Genomic DNA, 22,989 nt, shown 5'->3' with positions numbered 1-22,989 from the left:
ATATCTCTTGAACCATAAATTTTCTTGATTTAAACGAAGAGTAACTTTTCGTAAAAAAACTATTGAAAAATCCATTTTTGCTATCTACAAATTGTACAGGTTGTCCCTGCAAAAGTTACGGATTGTTATATACCGTACATCGTAAATCCGGAATCGCTGGCACATAATTGATTTTTCATTTTAGATTTTTCCCTATTTTAGATCCTACGAACATTTGAATGTACTTACGGTGACGCCATCTATCGTATCCCTCATCAACTTCTCGGATATCCGAACACTGCGCATGCGTTAACTATTTACAAACTACGTCATACAGTGCTAGCTTTAAATCCGTAAAATTCTGATTATTCGTGCTGTCTTTTTGTATGGTATCGCCATCTAGTGTCAAATAGAGAAGCTAAAAATAACGATACGAACGAATCAGTCCGGATTTTAGATATTTTGTACTCGTTCTCAAATATTTTGTATTTCGGACCACCCTGTATACTGTATACGCCAGAAGTGACAACTTAATGGATAAAATTAGTGTTTAGAAGAAAATAAGTCCACGGAGTCTTGGAATTTGATTTGTAACAACACAATTATTCGTTTTTTGGTTGACATTTCGATTTTTGTGACAGATATGTCAAATATGTTCGCCATTTTATGAAATTATTAACTTATCGAAGGAAAAAAATTGATTCAAAATGGCGGAAAAAAGTAAGTAAACACAACAAACGTCGTTTTCTAACCTAACCTCGATGAACAAACTAATTATACAGATTCGTCGGAGAAGTCGACTGAAGAATATTCGTGGGCTCTAAAAGGTAATTTGTTATTGAGCGAAGTGAACGAAAAATGGACGGAAAAGAAGAAGCAACTGACACACGCGCATGTTCGGACGAGGTTCGAATCGAAAACTATACAAATCGACGAGAATCACGTGAGAATAATGGCTTCTTTGGTACCAGACGAGATCATATACAATATCGGGGATTATTCGAAACGAGATATGGACGCTTGTCTCTTATTCGGGGACGTTTCCGGTAAGAGATGAATCGTGCATTTGAGGCACTAATTCTCGGTTTTTGCCGATAAATTGCAGGTTTCACGGATCTGTGCGAAAAATACAACAAATCCGGCAAGGGCGGACCGTCGCGCTTAACCCAAGTTTTGAACTCTTATATCGGCGCGATGGTGCAAGAAATCCTTTCCCACAGCGGAGACGTACTGAAATTTTCCGGAGACGCTTTCATCGCCATGTGGAAAGAAACCGATCACCTGTCTTTGAGAGACGCCATACACGAAACGTTAGATTGCGCTTTGGTCATACAAAAAACTTACGGCACGTACCAAACTGATGTTGACGTTGTAGTTAGAGGTAATAAAATTCAATTTTTGATCTGTGTAAGCAAAAACTGCGTTGTTAACAGCTCAAAATGATGTGCGATACAAAACCCATGGAACTGAACACAAGTTACTTTTTATTTTTCAAAATTTTGACCTTTTTGTCCAAATTTAGAAACGGTTTTAGTCCATTATTCTTGGTATGGAGAAGCCACAACAGAGTAATGGATCCAACGTTGCTAGTCAAAGGCAGATTTCAAATTTATGGAGGGTCTTCCGCCCAAAAATCGATTTTATTCATCAATCGAGGCTTTTTAACTTCTCGATGTCATGCAAACCATCGTTTCTATCGACTTGTGAATCTGTACACTGTCTTGGTTTTTTCTTCGATAAATTAGACCGTTTTTCCTTGATTTTTACATCCAACATCACATTACCACGTGTAAACATAACCAAATGCTGCTCTGAATCATCGACGTCACGAAATTTGACATTTGACTTCATAAACGTCAAACGAATTTGACAATGACAGCGTCATCTGTGTGTCAGTCACGCGATTTATTGCGTCTGCGTTTTTTAACGGTTTCCTTTGGATCCAAATATTTATTTAGTGATTTGTTTCAGTTAAATTAGCCGTGGCTTGCGGTCATTTGATGTTTTCTCTATTAGGAGACGATGGGAATTCTCATTATTTAATGATCGGTCAACCGATAGACGATATTAAAGCCGCCGAATCGAAAAGTTCAGCTGGTGAAATAGTAATTAGTGCAAGAGTGTTACATCATACTAGCGCGAACGAATATCTCATTGATTTATTACCAGATGGTATACATGCAAAAGTAAGACACTTTTAGATAGATAAACTAGATAACTAGTTCATAACTATCAGCATTTATGTCGCCGGAACTAGTAGATTCAGAACCTAACCTAACCTAACCTAACCTAACCTAACCTAACCTAACCTAACCTAACCTAACCTAACCTAACCTAAACATAACCTAACCTAACCTAACCTAACCTAACCACCTTTAAAAAACCGTTTAATCTGCCTTATTTTCAGTATTTTTTCGTTTTTCAGTAAAATTTACTTGATGTATGTCCCTCGCTGATCTAATTTTGCTTTCATCTATTAAAATAGACTTTCTGGAATGCTTTTTTTGAAAAAAAACATATTTGTTACAATAGTTTCGCACCTTTGACTTGGTTCGGGGTAATCCTTATCATTTTCGGTTTGAAACTCTTCTATACACAGGGTTTTTGGCCTGTCCAAACCTTTTTTTTTAACTCAGGACAGCTTATTGTTATAAAATACTTATAAAAGATATAAAACTTATTTTATTAGGTCAAGTATACATATAAAAATTTTAGAAAATAAGTTTTGCTTTAGAAACAGATAATAAGTATCAATATTTGCGGTATTTTAGCGTTTTCGAGGTTGTACGATCCATTTATCGAAGTTTCGGTAAATTGAAATTCAATTTGACGAAGTTTCCGCCGATTTTTTCCATAAAAATTATGATTGGAAATAACTTTCCAAAGAGCTTTCTTAAATCGTTTCGACTCGTCGTCCCTTTTTGAGCTTTCCAGAAATAATCCCAGTCCTGTTAATTTTTGCTTCATTTCCGTATCTACCAAGCTTTAGATCATAATGAAAACACGTTATTTTAGCGTTTTCGAAGTCGTACAATCCATTTATCGAGTATTCAAGGAAATTAAATTCAATTTGACGAAGTTTCCGCCGATTTTTTCCACACAATTATAATTGGAAATAACTTTCCGAAGAGCTTTTTTAAATCGTTTCGACTCCTCGTCCCTTTTTGAGCTTTCCAGAAATAATCCCAGTCCTGTTAATTTTTGCTTCATTTCCGTATCTACCAAGCTTTGGATCATAATGAAAACACGTTATTTTAGCGTTTTCGAGGTCGTACGATCCATTTATCGAAGTTTCGGTAAATTGAAATTCAATTTGACGAAGTTTCCGCCGATTTTTTCCATAAAAATTATAATTGGAAATAACTTTCCGAAGAGCTTTCTTAAATCGTTTCGACTCGTCGTCCCTTTTTGAGCTTTCCAGAAATAATCCCAGTCCTGTTAATTTTTGCTTCATTTCCGTATCTACCAACCTTTGGATCATAATAAAAACACGCTAGTTTAGCGTTTTCGAAGTCGTTCGATCCATTTATCGAGGTTCCACTAATTATTGGATTAATTGACTTCGGGTTCGGTTTTTTTAACTGCATTTATGTATTAAAAGATATATTCTATCCTGGGGGACTTATTTTTAAAGGGGATACGTAAGAATGAGCTGCGACTAAGACCCAAAGGATCTATCGCGTCCCACTTTCTTGCTGGGACACTGTTTAACCTAGTGCTTACAACTAAACTGTTGGATGGTTGAAGCTGACGGAAATCTTCGTCTTCTATTCCATACGCTTCCAGGTGTAGTGCTCTGGAGAGAATTTGGACGGAGGTTATGTCCTCTGCCTGTCTTTGCCTTTCTCCACCCATTTAGATTGTCCCAGCAACTAATTTTACCGTTTTTTCCATCGATTTTTTTATTGTCCTTTAGCTGATACCACAGATGGGTTTTCTTAGAGGATAATCAAATCGTTCGATTAGGTTTTAGGTGTTGGACCGAATTGGAGAAACATCCAAAGGCATTATGAAAAAACCGAGCTAGTAGGTAAAATATATCAGCCAGAAATATAAAATAATCTATATTTCAAACGATTTTTCAACCTTTCTAGAAATATACAGTATTTTGAGTATACCTCAAGAAGATGGATTTGAAGAAGGCGAAAGATTTACTAATTTATCCGATAAGAGCAGTATCGAAGAAGACGATACGTCAGTTACTGTCAAACTTGTGAACGATCAATACGCTTGTAAGTAATTAAGTTATTTACCTTTATTATCTTACGTCAAAGGGAATAAATCAGGACTACCGGAAGGCTGTGTCTTAATGTTCAACGTAGACCTGCAGATAGCCGCAACCAGTTTCGGTGGGTTATTCTTTGAAGCTTTTGCCTTGTCCAGGATGTGAATTTTGGTTATTTTATTTGAATACCTTCCCCTGCTTGGTGGTTCATCATAGATTTTACCTTGTACTTATCGCAGCTTTTGCCAAGTGCTGGATGGAGGATGGGAGTTCTCTATTTGGCCTCGAGGTCCTGCTAGAAACGGATTCTCCATCTATCGCCGGACCTTCTTGAGCTAATAAAGATTAACCTTCGTTTGTACGTGGTGGTTTTGGCTTGCCTTCAGTCCTTCATCACCTTGGGAGTCACTTGGGAGAAACCAAATATTTTTATTTTAGTAAGACCTGCTGTAAATCACGCCGTAAGGATCAACATTATGCACGAGCTAAGAAGATTTATTATAGCTCCGGTAATGAATGGAATCGATGCCGAGGAACCAATCGAATACCTTACGGAAATACGACAAGTCTGTATACTTTTTATCAACATCAAAGTTAACGATAAACTATCACCTTCAGAAGGAATTGATACCGCTAGCAAAATTTATCTGACGGTATGCAAGTAAGTTAAAAATTTGAAAAAAAAAAAGTATAATCAATAAATTGAATTGTATCAATTTTCAGTACGGTCAAGTATAAAAACGGTTGTGTAAATAAGATTAGTAATTTTGATAAAGACTTGATGTTGCTGGCCATATTCGGACTTCGCGGGTTCAAACACGAATTGGAAAGTCAGCTCGCCCTAAAATGCGCAATCGAATGCTATAACTCACTAACGTCTCTACCTAATGTTAGAGGAGTTGCTGCCGGAGTTACTACTGGTAAATATTGACTCATTCCTCGAAGAAGGACGTTCCAACCGTTCCCCACGTCATTTCGACGGGTCCTCGACCTCGTTCGCATCGCAAAACTCTTCCCCGAGTTCTACGGGTGATTCTGGAGGTCTTATCTTTGTATTGAGAATTAGCCCGGTGGCTATACCATCGCCTTTCCAATCTTCTTCGGCAAGAAAGGATCTAATCCGAGTGGGTACTTCGCCTTCTTCAATAACTCGGTACTAGCTTATGGAATGCAGAGTTACCGCGTCGATGGTGTCCACAACAGCGTACGGGATCCGTTCGAACTCGTGGGGATTTTGAACGGGTCGCGAGGATGCCAATATTGAGGTCAGAGGACTCATTCCGCGAAGAAGGACGTTCCAACCGTTCCCCACGTCATTTCGACGGGTCCTCGACCTCGTTCGCATCGCAAAACTCTTCCCCGAGTTCTACGGGTGATTCTGGAGGTCTTATCTTTGTGTTGAGAATTAGCCCGGTGGCTATACCATCGCCTTTCCAATCTTCTTCGGCAAGAAAGGATCTAATCCGAGTGGGTACTTCGCCTTCTTCAATAACTCGGTACTAGCTTATGGAATGCAGAGTTACCGCGTCGATGGTGTCCACAACAGCGTACGGGATCCGTTCGAACTCGTGGGGATTTTGAACGGGTCGCGAGGATGCCAATATTGAGGTCAGAGGACTCATTCCGCGAAGAAGGACGTTCCAACCGTTCCCCACGTCATTTCGACGGGTCCTCGACCTCGTTCGCATCGCAAAACTCTTCCCCGAGTTCTACGGGTGATTCTGGAGGTCTTATCTTTGTGTTGAGAATTAGCCCGGTGGCTATACCATCGCCTTTCCAATCTTCTTCGGCAAGAAAGGATCTAATCCGAGTGGGTACTTCGCCTTCTTCAATAACTCGGTACTAGCTTATGGAATGCAGAGTTACCGCGTCGATGGTGTCCACAACAGCGTACGGGATCCGTTCGAACTCGTGGGGATTTTGAACGGGTCGCGAGGATGCCAATATTGAGGTCAGAGGACTCATTCCGCGAAGAAGGACGTTCCAACCGTTCCCCACGTCATTTCGACGGGTCCTCGACCTCGTTCGCATCGCAAAACTCTTCCCCGAGTTCTACGGGTGATTCTGGAGGTCTTATCTTTGTGTTGAGAATTAGCCCGGTGGCTATACCATCGCCTTTCCAATCTTCTTCGGCAAGAAAGGATCTAATCCGAGTGGGTACTTCGCCTTCTTCAATAACTCGGTACTAGCTTATGGAATGCAGAGTTACCGCGTCGATGGTGTCCACAACAGCGTACGGGATCCGTTCGAACTCGTGGGGATTTTGAACGGGTCGCGAGGATGCCAATATTGAGGTCAGAGGACTCATTCCGCGAAGAAGGACGTTCCAACCGTTCCCCACGTCATTTCGACGGGTCCTCGACCTCGTTCGCGTCGCAAAACTCTTCCCCGAGTTCTGTGGGTGATTCTGGAGGTCTTATCTTTGTATTGAGAATTAGCCCGGTGGCTATACCATCGCCTTTCCAATCTTCTTCGGCAAGAAAGGATCTAATCCGAGTGGGTACTTCGCCTTCTTTAATAACTCGGTACTAGCTTATGGAGTGCAGAGTTACCGCGTCGATGGTGTCCACAACAGCGTACGGGATCCGTTCGAACTCGTGGGGATTTTGAACGGGTCGCGAGGATGCCAATATTGAGGTCAGAGGACTCATTCCGCGAAGAAGGACGTTCCAACCGTTCTCCACGTCATTTCGACGGGTCCTCGACCTCGTTCGCATCGCAAAACTCTTCCCCGAGTTCTACGGGTGATTCTGGAGGTCTTATCTTTGTATTGAGAATTAGCCCGGTGGCTATACCATCGCCTTTCCAATCTTCTTCGGCAAGAAAGGATCTAATCCGAGTGGGTACTTCGCCTTCTTCAATAACTCGGTACTAGCTTATGGAATGCAGAGTTACCGCGTCGATGGTGTCCACAACAGCGTACGGGATCCGTTCGAACTCGTGGGGATTTTGAACGGGTCGCGAGGATGCCAATATTGAGGTCAGAGGACTCATTCCGCGAAGAAGGACGTTCCAACCGTTCCCCACGTCATTTCGACGGGTCCTCGACCTCGTTCGCATCGCAAAACTCTTCCCCGAGTTCTACGGGTGATTCTGGAGGTCTTATCTTTGTATTGAGAATTAGCCCGGTGGCTATACCATCGCCTTTCCAATCTTCTTCGGCAAGAAAGGATCTAATACTTCGGCTTCTTTAATAACTCGGTACTAGCTTATGGAGTGCAGAGTTACCGCGTCGATGGTGTCCACAACAGCGTACGGGATCCGTTCGAACTTGTCTTGGAAGAATCTTGGGGTCAGATTTGCACCATCACCATTATAAAATTGAATTGGTTCAAGTACTCAACGATTTTGCTACACGTTTTTGGGTATGATGGGTTTATTTCCAGCTCCATTGGCGTCCTCTTCGTCTGCCTATTCGTCTTGGTGTCAAAGAAATTTGTGTTTTATTCTGAAGCGATATGTTTTAGGAAAAACTTATTGCGGAGCTTTCGGGCATACATTGAGACGCGAATACACCGTTATCGGATTGGTAGTGAACAAAGCGGCCAGATTGATGGTAGCCTATCCGGATAAAGTTACTTGTGATAGAGAAACGTTTTTACATAGCAAACTCGAATCGAGAAATTTCATACTTCAAGATTATAAACCGTTAAAAGGTATCGCGAATCCGGGACCGATATACGAATTTAAAGGGGTGCAAACGTACGTACGCTTTTTGTTTTAGTAAATCAAATTATACATATTTTATAGGATTTTGCCGAAACTTTACTGGCAACATTGTAATAGGAAGTTTTCGAGAAAAATGGAAGCGCCAGGAAGAGACAGACAATGCAGTAGACTATTTCGATAAAGACCGACCACCTATCAGATGTCAAAATTTTTTTTTTATTTTTTCATCTTTAGGAACCAACCAACATCTTGTTTTCGGATGAAGATCATTTTCATATTGATGGACACGTTTTGTACTAATTTTGGACAAGTTTTGGGCAAGTTTTGGACAAGTTTTGGACAAGTTTTAGACAAGTTTTTGAAAAGCTTTGGACAAGTTATGGACAAGCTTTGGAAAAATTTTCAATGAGTTTTGGACAAGTTTTGGACATTTGGACAAGTTTTGGACGAGCTCCGTAAAAGTTTTGGAAAGTTTTGGACAAGCTCTGGACAAGTTTTGGATATTTGGACAAGTTTTGGACATTTGGAGAAGTTTTGGGCAAGTCTTTGGAAAGCTTTGAACGGCTTTGGACAAGATTTGGACAAGTTTTGGACAATCTTTGGAAAATTTTTCAATGAGTTTTGGACATTTGGACCAGTTTTGGGAAGGTCTTGGGAAAGATTTGGACAAGATTTGAACAAGCTTTGGACATTTGGACAAGTTTTGGGCAAGTCTTGGGAAAGCTTTGAACAAGCTTTGAACAAGTTTTGGACAAGCTCTGGACATTTGGACAAGTTTTGGATAAGTTTTGGGAAAGCTTTGGACAAGTTTTGTAATAAAACATAAGACAACCAAGAGACGTAACTACGAACAGATCAAAAACTCATTTCGCCCTAGAATTTATCTGAATTCTTAACCATACCAAAAAAAATGTCCACTCCATATAAATGATGTCGTATCGGTCAATTTTTGTATGCTAATTTATTTTTCAACTTTTTTTTCGAAGATTTCATACGGCGTCTCACGTAGAAAATCCGTATCCTCTTTTGGGACGAGAACAAGAGATTGATCTGTATTGGACAATGTTGCAAATGACGAAAAAAGCTTACGAACATGGAAAAACAGATCGAATCATCAACACTCTGATTTACCAAGGTGTATTTAGGCAAGGAAAAACGAGACTACTGGACGAAATAATGCACATAACGTCGAAATATTTTCCTGTGATAAAAATTACCATATCGGCTTTCACTATGGAAGTAAGAGAATTATTATTCGAAAATATCATAAATTATGAGTCACAACTAGCAGCCATATTGATTTGAGGGACTCGCATCACGTTATCTACATCAAACCGCAATAATTCGGTTTCCATTCCACAATTTTATCGTTTTCAAAATGGCTACTATGTTATTTTCGTGCGCACCCCATATAAACACGTTTTTTTTTCATCAACATTGGTCAACAAAATTTTTTCCGTCACTCCGAAGTTTTAATGTACTACGACCACAAAATAATAATATACTATTGGATAAAAATTGACACATCCGGTTTGTTTGTGCCATCAAGACGGTATATTTTTTCGGTTTCGATGATTTTCGTGAATGTTTGGCTTCTGGTAGGCCCCTTTCAAATCTCCATCAATTATCTACGGGAATTCCTTGTCTTGATGGAATCTTTCGTCTTGTTTGTCACTTACAGCACAAAGTTAATCCATTAAGTGTTTGTAATTTTCCGATTTGTGGTTTCTTAGACAACATTCACAAAACATTTCCAGGCGAGTTTTTCCTGATCGCTCAACTTTCCTTCCAAGTATCCCCTTTTCAATTTTTGCCTCGCCGAATTTGGGAAATTTCCCTTCCAGTTATAAGAATCCGCTGGGATCTTTAGGACCTGAAAGATTTTTGTTTCCATTGTACAGCAACATTATTTTCAAACTAGTTTTTGAAGAATCAACAAAATTGGGACACTTTCTTGAGGTACCATGACTAAGAACAAATTCCTGACTAGCAACATAATCCAGACTTGATTTGTAGGCTTTGACGCTATGTATACAAAAATAATAATCGCTCTAAATGATCTCCTGGCTCAGTCCAAATCATTGGTATACCAAAAGGCAAATATCTTGTTTAGCCCAACCTAATAGGAGTCTCATACATGTGGACCCAGGATTCATATCTTGGTGGCGTATAGGAAAACGAAAATAGTCGATTTTGGGATATGAAAGTTGATTTTCCGCACACATTATAAAAACTGTCCGGGTTATTAGAAGCGGGCGTCACCGCGAGCGTCACCGCGAGCGTTACCGCGAGCGCGAGCGTAAGAATCGACACACACCCGAGCGCAAAATATCACAATTGAGAGCGCGAAGTTATACCCTTGATCCTTGATGAGTTATATTATAATAAATTTGAAATTTTTCATTTTTAGCAACCTTACGAAACAATGCGTTTGATATTTTTTTATTTACTCAACATCGACGAAAATACAAAGGAAGAAACGAAACGACAAAAGTTGAGAATAATTTTGAACGAGCCGCCGCTGGATCCGTATTTGTGCTTGTTTAATATAGTGTTTAATGTTAATTACCCCATTACAGCGGAATATAGGGCTTTGGCTGATATAAATAAATATAAATGGTTACAAAAGTTGTTTACAAAACTTTGCAAGCAGGCAAGTAAATCAGATGCCGATCGCGGCCGTTTCTGTTTCATTTTTTCGCTCAAAAGAAAGATAAGAAATGAATAAATAGACTTTAGTAGACGTTATTCCGAAGAAATACTGTAAATAAATCGCCTGTTACTAGAAAAAGTTGTTCGTCGCCGCGAAAAGCGCCGCGCGAATTCGCCGAATTTTCAAAATTCCACAGTAGCCGAACAGGATCGGCTTAGGGAACCATTTCGCGAACTTGTTCGCACCAGGACTCGATTATAAACAATAAAATTTTTGAATCGAAATCTCATTTGTAGGTTTTCCGAAAATACAGCGTGATAATTATAGACGATGGTCAATATATAGACGAAGAATCTTGTCTTCTATTGAATTTATTGATAAATGAAAATATGGTGTTCGTAGTCGCTACAATGGATACGGAAACTTACCTTTCCGCATTAACCATACAGGTGCTCAGAAATTCCAAGATCAAAATAGTTGAATTGAAAGCTATAGATAAATGGTACCATGTCGGTTTGGCTTGTCAAATGTTGAACGTCGACGGTATCGCAGCGGAACTTGAAAAGTAAGTCGAAATTTAAAAGATATAAAACGTCGAAACAGCCGCTAATTCTTACAGAACTATACAGCAAAAAAGTAACGGAAATCCCGGATGGATTGAGAGTTTTTTGGTGAGCTTGCTACAATCCGGCGGGCTGCTTATTAGAAAAATCAAAAGAATCAACGCTTATAATCTGGGTATAGTCATACCACCACTTTATATGACGATGAGGTATGTACTCCAATCCTCAATCTCTTGTTTCGCAGCTAGTAGACTCGAATCTTATGAATCCCTTCTAAAATACCGAAATGTTGTTGAGGAATTGTTCACAAAGACATAATCTCACTTTGATCAAACTGTTATGACGAATTCATCGTCATCAAGCCTTTCAATCATTTGGATTATGGCTAGCTAGCTTTTAGCGCTTCAACATCTTTTGGGTTCCGGCTTTTTCGCCCTCCAAGTCTTTCATCACCTGCCTCTTCTCCTTGGCCACAATTGGATCAATTCTTACTATATTCTCCTTCTCTATTTCTTCGTTTTTCTTCGCTTTCCTTTCTTCCTCGTCTGTTTTTCCAAAAGGTTTTCGTTTCTTCCATGGGCTCGATAGCCTTTTTGTATCCTTTCCTTTATCCTGTCTCTGGTTGTTATTCCTAGACGGTTAAGGATAGATACCGTTTCTACTGTTACTCTCCCTCTTCTGGTTTTCCCCTTGGAATCTCCCTTCAAAGTCTGGAATTCTAAAGCTCCAGCTTGATGGATGTTCTCTTTCAATTGGAGACTCGAACCATAAGCAAACCCCATAAAAAATCAGTTGGAGATCGCTGTGTGCTATTGGAGAACCATGGAATGGATGATGAAGACCAGCTTTCACAACATCTTGCAGGTGGTCGCGACGTATTCGGTTTTTCTTCCTTTCCAATTACTGCCAAGCTGTCGTTGATGGTATTCTCTGATCTAGTCTCTATCGCGTATGCCATTACTGGTCTTGTATATTCTGATTTTGCTCCTGGTAGTCGTATAGCCTTCGTAAGTTATCTGCGATGATAACTTCGTCATCGGCTTATCCTCTTCCAGATTCTTCCAAGCAAACGCTTTGTCTTTTGAACATGTTTCTATCCAAACTGGCACTTTTGAAGAATACGAAGGTCTTGGTGTTTTGATTTAGCGTATTTTCTATTCCAAAATTTATCCTGGTGCGGATCTTGAGCTGACAACTGAATTTTCCTCATAGCTTGGAGCTGGCCTTCGAATACAGTTTTTCCTTGGATCGATATAGAGTGTAGAAAGGCAAAAAAAGTTTTTGGGTCCGAGGGAAAGTTTATTGATTGCATTTGGGGTTTAACGTGTTCAATATTTGCACCAATTGTATCTGTAGTCTTACAACAATCTTCTAATTGTGTCTTGTCAGATTATCTAAAGAAGAAATGAATTTGTGGGTCGAAATTATGGAAGAAAGAAAATTAACCGTCGAAGATAAAATGACAACAAGATGGAAAATGTTCATAGATAGTTGTAGGGTAAGAAATTGAATTATATGTTTGTTAAACGATAAAATTATTGATAAAATTGATGAATCAATTGATAAAACTTGATTATAACACTTGGATTTTCGATCGCTTCTTAGCTAGATGTAAACGCGAGTGTTGGAATAACGTACACAGTGTTCAGTATAACTAAAACAATCGATATAATATCAACTAACCATTTTTTTTTTTTTTATATAAAAAATCAAGGAAAGCTATCCGGATTTAACGGTCGGTAAAGTATTCCATAAAATGGTTAAAAAAAATGACAAAATTGTAATAGGAACCGTGAATAAATCTTTTAATTTAGAAGATGTGGACGCCGAATTGGCAATCGACGTTATTATATTGAAGATATTTGACGGTTTGACGTCGTACGAACAACTTTTATTGAAATGTAGCGCCGTTTTGGGCGACACTTTCCCGAGGGATATGCTACTATACATTATGTCGTCTTCGGCGATTCAAACTACCGCTTTAGGCAAGTATACATTATCTACATTATCTCTATCATTTGTTAGGGATAGTTTATGAAGCAATAATCGATACACCCTGTATTTTTTTATGTAAAAAGCAGTGTGGAGATGCCTGTGGATAATGATCTTCAACTTCCGTAGGTTATAGTGACCTTGGTGGCTGTTTACACTTCTCCAAACAAAGGTTTCCAGATAAATCGATTCGATCCAGTTGTCCAATTTTTTGGTCGACTCTGGATCGCCTATGTATCGAGTTGAGCATCCTCAAGGTTTGCTTGGGAATCGAGCTCCAGATCTGCAAACATTACTCCAAAAATAGACGAATCGGGGCCTTGGAGATGACTAAGAGCTGTACAAAGGTTTCCAGATAAATCGATTCGATCCTGCAAATCCCGCTCTTGGTGGGAATATTTTTGACAGCACCTGCAATGGTAGTATCGGTAAAACAGAGTCAGGTCAGTTGTCCAAGTTTTTGGTCGACTCTGGATCGCCTATAGATCGAACTTTGCTTTCTCCTGTATCGAGTTGAGCATCCTCAAAGTTTGCTTGGGAATCGAGCTCCAGATCTGCAAACATTACTCCAAAAATAGACGAATCGGGGCCTTGGAGATGACTTAGAGCTGTTGGTTGTCAAGAAGTCTTTCGTTTTCACATTTAGGTTCTCTATTGGTGAATTGAATTAGACTGTACGACAATTGTTGCTTCGTTATCATCAACTTCTTCTTTGGTACATTTTGGTACGTGTTGTGGTACTCTGGTGCTATGCGATGGGATCCAAATTGATTGTTACGTCTTCCTTTTGAACAAAGTCGTTTAATAGTATGGAAAGGATCTATCTTTTCAAATTGATATCTTCTGGCGATAATTGGCGGCTGTGATAAGACATAGAGTTCTTCAAGATGGACCCCATTTCCCGCAAGTTTCCGCAAGAATACGAAATGATTTTGCTATTAAAAAAATGGTTTGCTCTTTCACCAAGTTTATCTTTCATAATTGTTTTATTTTAGCCGTCCAAAAACTGTTTGAAATCCATGTATTAAGTTGCGCGAAAGGAGATTTCATAGAAGGCGGTTTGGATTTTGAAAAACGCTTAGAAAATCCCAATAAAGATATGGAAGTTAGCTGTGAATGCAAGGGGTTATTGATAGATGGTATTTTTTTAATAACTAACCTAACCTATAGACTTGGGAACGCGGACCTACTCCACGTCCATAATTAGTCGAAGGCTCGATACTTTACAATGCAAAAAGATGCATAATCACTTGCCAATCTCTGTAACTAGTTAAATTACACTGCCGTACATAAGAAAAACGAACTGGAAGCCTTAAAATTTATTTTTTTTTTAACAGAAACTTATTTTTTTATTATTTAAGCGAACATTTAGCAATAAACCGAAGAAAATCCAAATAACCTTACGGGGTTGCCCTTAATTTATGCTCGGCAGTGTATATATAAGGTGAAAGTAAGGGGAGATATATTTCTCAACAAATTTTTTTAGAATCGTGCAGAAATCTACCGAAATATGCATCTTGCGGTTATCTACGATTTCGGTCGTCAGAATTCCGAGAAACTACTTATAATTTATTAACAGATAACCAGAAGAGGGAATTCCACGAAAGAGCAATTAGATATTTGGAAAAAGAAACTAGAAGGTACTCTAATAATCTTCTTATTTATTTAAACAGAGTTTATATAAGACGAAACGGTTAGAATGAGTTTACTCATACAGTTATTCATTTATACACTTACACTTAACGTTTAATTTATTTAAATTCTTTATTAACAAACACTAACACTTAACATTTAATTTATTTGAATTGTTTACTCCCGAACACTAACACTTAACATTTAATTTATTTACATTGTTTATTCCCGAACACTAACACTTAACATTTAATTTATTTGAATTGTTTACTCCCGAACACTAACACTTAACATTTAATTTATTTGAATTGTTTACGCCCGAACACTAACACTTAACATTTAATTTATTTGAATTGTTTACTCCCCAACACTAACACTTAACATTTAATTTATTTGAATTGTTTACTCCCGAACACTAACACTTAACATTTAATTTATTTGAATTGTTTACTCCCCAACACTAACACTTAACATTTAATTTATTTGAATTGTTTACTCCCGAACACTAACACTTAACATTTAATTTATTTGAATTGTTTACTCCCCAACACTAACACTTAACATTTAATTTATTTGGATTGTTTACTCCCGAACACTAACACTTAACATTTAATTTATTTGAATTGATTACTCCCCAACACTAACACTTAACATTTAATTTATTTGAATTGTTTACTCCCCAACACTAACACTTAACATTTAATTTATTTGGATTTTTTACTCCCGAACACTAACACTTAACATTTAATTTATTCAAATAGTTTGGAGCTAAAGGCAAATATGTTTTTTTTTCCAAAATTTGGATGGTGTAGAGATGGGATTTATTTACAGATGCAGAGCTTGTGGGAACGGTTACTTTGTTAGACAAATAGGAGGGACAAGAGTAGATAATACAATACGGATATATTCGAAAAAAGATAGAAAATCCGTACTTCCCGATATTGCTAGTTTAATGGACAATTACGGAGCTTCCAAAATATTGCAGAGCTCGTCTTTAGTGAGCATGGACAGTATAACGTCGAAAAAATCGAAAGACTTTCAGAGGAGTCAAAAAGATACTTTGTCAGTATTTTCGAGTTTATCGAGCGGTCGGGATTTTTTTAGTTTTGCCAATTCAAGTGAGTTCGAATTTTTATTGGTCCTAGTTCCGAAAAGATGTTGCCAAACTTTTGCTCCAAAGCTTGTACTCGAGGATTTTCGAAAATTTTGATTTTAGAGATTTCTACTGGTTGATTAGTAGATTTCTGCTAATGGGGCGTTTACACGGAACTAATTTGAGAGCGCCAATCGATTAGCCACGTCTACGCGGTCCTTTACATACTTGGAGAGATTATGTTAGGTTAGGTTAGTCAATCCGACTCCCGCCGAGATTTTTTTTTCTCTAAAATCAATGTTTTCAAGCTTTGGTTCATCTTTTCGGAACTCTATCTCTTATCCACAATTTGGTTTCATTCGATCTATTCTAGGTAGAGGTAATGAAATGGGTTTGACAATGATAAGAAAGCTCAAAGATAATTTTTATTTGATGCGTACATTTTCGACGATAAATTATTCTCAGTGTACCTGCCACCTCGTTCTAACCACCATGTATTCACAAATGATCGACCACTGTAAAGGAGCAGGTAAATATTTTCTTGTTTCAGAATGTGTTCCCTTAGAATGTCGGACTTGAGCATGATTTCCGATGTAGACGCTCGCGAAGCGCCTCCTCGACCGCGCTACGTTTGGCTATTCACTTTCAAAGCGACGTGCTCGGAATAACCTCAAATTATTTACCGACTACTCGCTGACAAACAAGCGCGTATTTATACACAACGGATTTCTCGATAATTCGGATTCTAGAATCCTAAAAAGACCTTGTTACGGCGCTACTCTTGGCTATTCACTTTCAAAGCGACGTGCTCGGAATAACCTCAAATTATTTACCGACTACTCGCTGACAAACAAGCGCGTATTTATACACAACGGATTTCTCGATAATTCGGATTCTAGAATCCTAAAAAGACCTTGTTACGGCGCTATTCTTGGCTATTCACTTTCAAAGCGACGTGCTCGGAATAACCTCAAATTATTTACCGACTGCTCGCTGACAAACAAGCGCGTATTTATACACAACGGATTTCTCGATAATTCGGATTCTAGAATCCTAAAAAGACCTTGTTACGGCGCTATTCTTGGCTATTCACTTTCAAAGCGACGTGCTCGGAATAACCTCAAATTATTTACCGACTACTCGCTGACAAACAAGCGCGTATTTATACACAACGGATTTCTCGATAATTCGGATTCTAGAATCCTAAAAAGACCTTGTTACGGCGCTATTCTTGGCTATTCACTTTCAAAGCGACGTGCTCGGAATAACCTCAAATTATTTACCGACTACTCGCTGACAAACAAGCGCGTATTTATACACAACGGATTTCTCGATAATTCGGATTCTAGAATCCTAAAAAGACCTTGTTACGGCGCTACTCTTGGCTATTCACTTTCAAAGCGACGTGCTCGGAATAACCTCAAATTATTTACCGACTACTCGCTGACAAACAATCGCGTATTTATACACAACGGATTTCTCGATAATTCGGATTCTAGAATCCTAAAAAGACCTTGTTACGGCGCTACTCTTGGCTATTCACTTTCAAAGCGACGTGCTCGGGATAACCTCAAATTATTTACCGACTGCTCGCTGACAAACAAGCGCGTATTTATACACAACGGATTTCTCGATAATTCGGATTCTAGAATCCTAAAAAGACCTTGTTACGGCGCTACTCTTGGCTATTCCCTTTCAAAGCGACGTGCTCGGGATAACCTCAAATTATTTACCGACTGCTCGCTGACAAACAAGCGCGTATTTATACACAACGGATTTCTCGATAATTCGGATTCTAGAATCCTAAAAAAGACCTTGTTAGAAGTTGATTCCATGGAATCGGCCATAAGGTACTGTGAACAGATTATGAGAAACATTTAGAAATATTTGTAAACGAAAAAATCGTGTTTTTTTTTTTAATTTGAATCTTAATTGACTTTGAGATTATTTTCTCATAACTTTTTTATAATTCAGTTTTTACGTCGATTAGTTGTTGATGTAGGGTCTATTTCGATTACGTCACGATGCAAGTGAACGAACAACGTTGCCAAACTTGAAAAATAATATGAAAGTTGGGGAAATGTTATTTAGGTTTGGCGGAAAAGATTTTAAACGTCACCGTAGAATACGCTTACATATGTATTGATAATATGAATATTCCTCAAGCTATAAGGGTCCTAGAAGAAGGTCTGCAATTACTAGAGGTACTAAAAGACATACGCGATATTGAAGTAACTCAATAGAATCTTTTTAGGGTCCGATGAAAGATCAAATAGAATTGGATTGGATGATAGATTTGAGAAAAGGTAAACTGTACGCCCTGTTAGGTTATGCCAGGATGCAGATCGATGATGACGAAGCGTACACTTATTTCATGGAAGCTTTGAAATATTATAGTGTCACTTACCCGAAAACTAGGGGCGGCAAAAAGATTTTGAGAGCCATTTTCAAATTGAAGCAACATTTGAAATATTATTTGGGTCGAACTAGGGTTTTCAAAAAAACCGACGACGACTTCGCTGAGTACAATAACGATGTATCGGAATGCTTCTATTTCCTTTGCAAATATTTCACGGTAAGTAATACGACAAAATTCAGTTTACTTCATCTGTTCTTCGAAGGATTCTGGCGGCTAAACCTAACCAAAATACGCAGCATCCACCAGAGGACAAGAACCGTGTGTAGTTGTACCACAAGTGTAGGATCCAGCTCCGTTCCAATGTTTGGTGCTTCTTTGACGCGGGTCAGAAGAACTGACCATGGACAACGTTCCAATACCAACGTCGCGCACTACGACCACACGATGCGTCCAATCAAACCAACGTCCAACGTTGGAAACATCGTGTAGCACCGGCTTAAACCGTCCAAAGCTTCCAAAGTTGAGCGCTGGTTTGATTGGACGGTTTAAGCCGGTGTTACACGATGTTTCCAACCTTGGACGCTGGTTTGATTGGACGGCTTAAGCCTGTGCTATACGATGCGTCCAATCATACCACTGTCCAATGTTGAAAACATCGTGTAACACAAAAAATTGATTATTCTGAGTTGTCATTCTTGATATTATTGTCGCTTCTAGTTGAGTTGTGGACTTTGAGGAGCACAACAATTGAAACTTGGCTCTATAATTTCACATACACATAAATCCACAGTCAGGTAGCGACTCCAAAGCGTGTAGAGACTCAAAACTCTATTTGTAAGGTTATGTAATTAGTATTTTGGGATGCGGATATTGTATCTGTGCGTCTGTACACCCACAGTACTTTCCAGATTTGATCCACAGATACTTTTTCCTGTTCTCAGACCTCTAGAAGGTTTTTGCTGCACAAAAAATTTTGTATATGCTGGCTCACGAATTTTTCAGTCTAAACGTTGACTTTAGTGCGATGACGATATATTTTTAGAAGAAACGTCGTTGGCAAGAAGCAGAGCTGACAGCTATGTGGAGCTTGTCGAAAGCTTTAAAAACCGAAACCGACTTCGAAAAATTGTGCTTAGCGTACGGAAATCTGATATTCATACAATCCACATTGGGAAATGAAAAATTCTGTATTTATTTAGAAGTTTTCGCGCTTAAACTTTGTCACAGAAAAAAGACACACATCGAAATGGACGAACTAAAAGCACTCGCTTATCTTTATTATACAATTTATCGCGATAGGTAAGAAACTGATGAAAGTTGTTGATAAACGCATATTTATTAATCAGTAGGGACCGGTTTCGGTTTTTTTGAACCGCTTCAGCACAGAGCTGCGCGTTCAATAACGCCGAAACCGCGTACATACAGTAGAAGAGAAGTTTTTTGGAAATCAACGATAAATTTTCCAGATTGAGACGTGCAGAAATAGACAAATGTCTACAGATAGGTTACGTGGAATGGAGATTAGCTGCAGCATCCAGGAGCGAAAATTTATTATTTCTCACTTTACCTATATTGGCTTTTATTGTTCTAAACCGGAGACAACTACCCGAGTTCGTAAATTTGCTCGAAGAAGTTAAAGCTTTGATAAATCGAGATACCGACAACTCCGGTGAATAAATAACAAAAAAAAAAAGATGTTTTACTTAAAATGTCACTCGTTTTTTTAGAAAAATCGTGGTATTTCGATTTGTGTTTGATGGTACATATAGAAACAGGTCTTTCGGCTGAACCGTTTTCTAATATTTTGAAATACATGAATGAAGAAGGCTGGGATCCGATAATAAGAGATCCGATTGGAAAACAGCAATTGATTGTACTGATTTGGTTATGGTACGATGTTTTTTTTATTTGTTTATACACTATTTCAATCGGCAGCGTGAATTTATAAACACTACACTTAACTAACTACTATAATAATTCACTTATCACTTAAATAACTTCGTTTATACACTATTTCAATCGGCAGCGTGAATTTATAAACACCACACTTAACTAACTACTATAATAATTCACTTATCACTTAAATAACTTCGTTTATACACTATTTCAATCGGCAGCGTGAATTTATAAACACGACACTTAACTAACTACTATAATAATTCATTTATCACTTAAATAACTTCCTTTATACACTATTTCAATCGGCAGCGTGAATTTATAAACACGACACTTAACTAACTACTATAATAATTCACTTATCACTTAAATAACTTCCTTTATACACTATTTCAATCGGCAGCGTGAATTTATAAACACGACACTTAACTAACTACTATAATAATTCACTTATCACTTAAATAACTTCGTTTATACACTATTTCAATCGGCAGCGTGCATTTATAAACACGACACTTAACTAACTACTATAATAATTCACTTATCACTTAAATAACTTCGTTTATACACTATTTCAATCGGCAGCGTGCATTTATAAACACGACACTTAACTAACTACTATAATAATTCACTTATCACTTAAATAACTTCGTTTATACAGTATTTCATTCGGTGGCGTGAATTTATAAACACTACACTCGACTAACTTTTATAATAATTCACTTAACACTTAACTAACTTATATATTCTTCGGTTACTTTTCTATTCCGTTTCGTTCACTATGACTATTTATTAAAAACTAACTAACTGCGCTAAATAAACTCGTTTATATATCCAAAACGAAATTCTCAAAAATTCTAGGAACAATAAAGGAGCAAAACGAATAAAAAGATCTTCCTAGTCCAATTTAACATTGTAAACAAATCACCTGCAATAATAAAAACATATATAAAAACAAACATCAAACGAATTCCGCGGTATATCGCCAAATTTTAGAATTCCATTATAGCCGGACAAGACCGGCCTCACGGTTCATATCGCGGACTCGTTCGTAACATTATATATTATAATGTATAATCGATGCATTCGATATTTGGTTCGAATATTCTGAAGAGATCCAAGGGTATTGAAACCGGTTAACAGATTATCTTTAAAAATATTTTATTTAAATATCGTCGGTAACCAAGAATGAGTTTTTTTCGGAATAACTGGATAGAGCCACGTAGAATCGTTAATTCTGAATGGTGCATCAGCATTTTTTACCAGAACAAATTGTAGGTGTAGGTGGATTGGTTTTTCCTAGTTTTTCAGCCCCAATTTCTTTGTTTGTACTTCTTCTATTCCTCTTCCAATCTGAGCTTCTACCTCCATCTCCATTTGTAGGATTCCGACCTTTATCTTCTACTTTCTTGAAGCTTACCTTACTTTTGATTCGTTATCTTTATTTGGGTTTTTAGGGAAATCAGAAACGAAAATTGGGAATCGGCTGTCGGTTGGCAGGAAGCTGCTTGGAAGATTCAATTCGATCCCCAAATCGAAAATACATTACATTTAATCACGGGGCTTTATTTACTCGAAGGGTTGATAATCTATTTATCTTATAAAATGGATAGGAAACATTTGCAAGCTGTTACGAGGGCTACGAATCGCATAAATGGATTATTTTCTTCTTTGGAAAAGTTCCAGAAAAAATTTAAAATGATTTTGCCTAGGTAAGGTATCGAAAAACACCAAAATTAGTATCAGAACAAGATCCAACTTCAACTAGTTTTCGCCACGGCTTCCAATACTATACGGATGATGCTCCTCTGCTCCATACGTGCTTTTATTGAGCCTCCAATCAGTGGAAACTTAATAAAAGTCATATCTTCGAAATCTTTTTAATTTATTAATAAAAACTAAAAGTTTGTATTGACCTGCTACAACCTTGACTTATAGTTACAAGGTTTGTAACGGTACGTGTTTGTTAATCGACTCGAATTACACGTTTTTTATTTATTTTGGGTTATATTTAAACTATTTAACGACCAATTTGGGAATGTGAAATTTCGTGTAGCTTGTGATATTATTAACGTTTTAGATTATACCACATGAAAGGTTATTTTCGAATAGTGAAATACAACGACTATAAAGGGGCGATGAGGTATTTGAAAATTGGAAAGAAGTATGCAGAAACATGTTTTAACGATTTAGAAATCGGGTATATAAGACATAGCGAACTGGTTAGTATATCCAATATATTATATAACCTCACTTTTCATTTTATTGAGATTCTCGTTGATGTAGACTTGAAATCCACAATCCAATGGACATTTTTTTTAGTTTTTGAGTTTTTCATGTTGTGCTTATAATTATTTTCAAATTTAAGAAGCTACATTCCATTCATCGATGAGGTTTGTATGTTGTTGGTTGACTTTTCGATATAAAGTGGGGTTATGTTATGTAGTTTGTGACGTCTGACAGCTTTCATTTGAAAGGAATGTTTTAACAGGCTTGGTTGAAGAAATTGTCGAAAGAGGACGCGGAATTTTGGAAGGAACACGCTTACGAAGACAACTTAATCGACGTGCGAGATATGGATTATATAGATAAATTTGTACAGTACACTTTACCGGTTCCAATATACGTGTAAAAAATGTTTGTTTCATTCTAGTGGTTATTGACATTATCCGATGACTCATTAACAACAAAATTGGTAGTTGACAATTGACGACAAAATTAAAATTATTAATTGCCAGCCGTATTTAGTTATACCGATAAAAATAAAACATAATTGTTATACTGGGTGGTCCGATCAATTCAGAAATACTGTAAAATACTCACTGTTATTTGGTAAAAGGATGAAGGTACATAAATAAGTGAAAATAGATGATATTGAAGGGAAAAGAAATGAGAAATACCGAATAATGAGTACCAATAGCATAAAAG

The 22,989-nt window shown here is 37.8% G+C and overlaps 1 protein-coding gene across 2 annotated transcripts; it reads left to right on the top strand.

The window, feature by feature from the left end:
• Positions 1-532: 532 nt before the first annotated feature.
• LOC130899276 (uncharacterized) lies at positions 533-22,699 on the top strand. Of its 2 annotated transcripts, XM_057809084.1 has the most exons (26): positions 533-699; positions 762-1,025; positions 1,085-1,360; positions 1,951-2,165; positions 3,946-4,009; positions 4,074-4,211; positions 4,643-4,865; positions 4,928-5,124; positions 7,672-7,906; positions 8,860-9,112; positions 10,823-11,091; positions 11,146-11,298; positions 12,479-12,587; positions 12,804-13,074; positions 14,077-14,220; positions 14,568-14,721; positions 15,545-15,831; positions 16,180-16,335; positions 17,898-18,010; positions 18,061-18,381; positions 19,208-19,464; positions 19,632-19,834; positions 19,893-20,055; positions 21,519-21,773; positions 22,142-22,283; positions 22,553-22,699. In XM_057809084.1, the coding sequence occupies exons 1-26, from the start codon at positions 687-689 to the stop codon at positions 22,691-22,693; spliced, it is 5,016 nt and encodes a 1,671-aa protein (XP_057665067.1). In that variant the 5' UTR covers positions 533-686; the 3' UTR covers positions 22,694-22,699. The 2 variants fall into 2 exon arrangements, 1 of the variants encoding a protein (XP_057665067.1); XR_009060009.1 differs by lacking the exons at positions 19,208-19,464; positions 19,632-19,834; positions 19,893-20,055; positions 21,519-21,773 and having other exon boundaries at positions 554-699.
• Positions 22,700-22,989: the final 290 nt, after the last annotated feature.

This window comes from Diorhabda carinulata, chromosome 11 (genome assembly GCF_026250575.1).
Source record: "Diorhabda carinulata isolate Delta chromosome 11, icDioCari1.1, whole genome shotgun sequence".
NCBI classification, from domain to species: Eukaryota; Metazoa; Arthropoda; class Insecta; order Coleoptera; family Chrysomelidae; genus Diorhabda; species Diorhabda carinulata.
Note: the sequence above shows the minus strand (reverse complement) of the source record. Positions and strands in the feature narration are given on the sequence as shown.

Excerpts from the sequence above, each read along its gene's own strand:
- LOC130899276 (XM_057809084.1), top strand. Across the intron at positions 4,010-4,073 it reads TGAAAAAACCGAGCTAGTAG|AAATATACAGTATTTTGAGT; the intron begins GTAAAATATATC and ends CAACCTTTCTAG. Across the intron at positions 9,113-10,822 it reads TATCGGCTTTCACTATGGAA|GTTTTCCGAAAATACAGCGT; the intron begins GTAAGAGAATTA and ends TCTCATTTGTAG.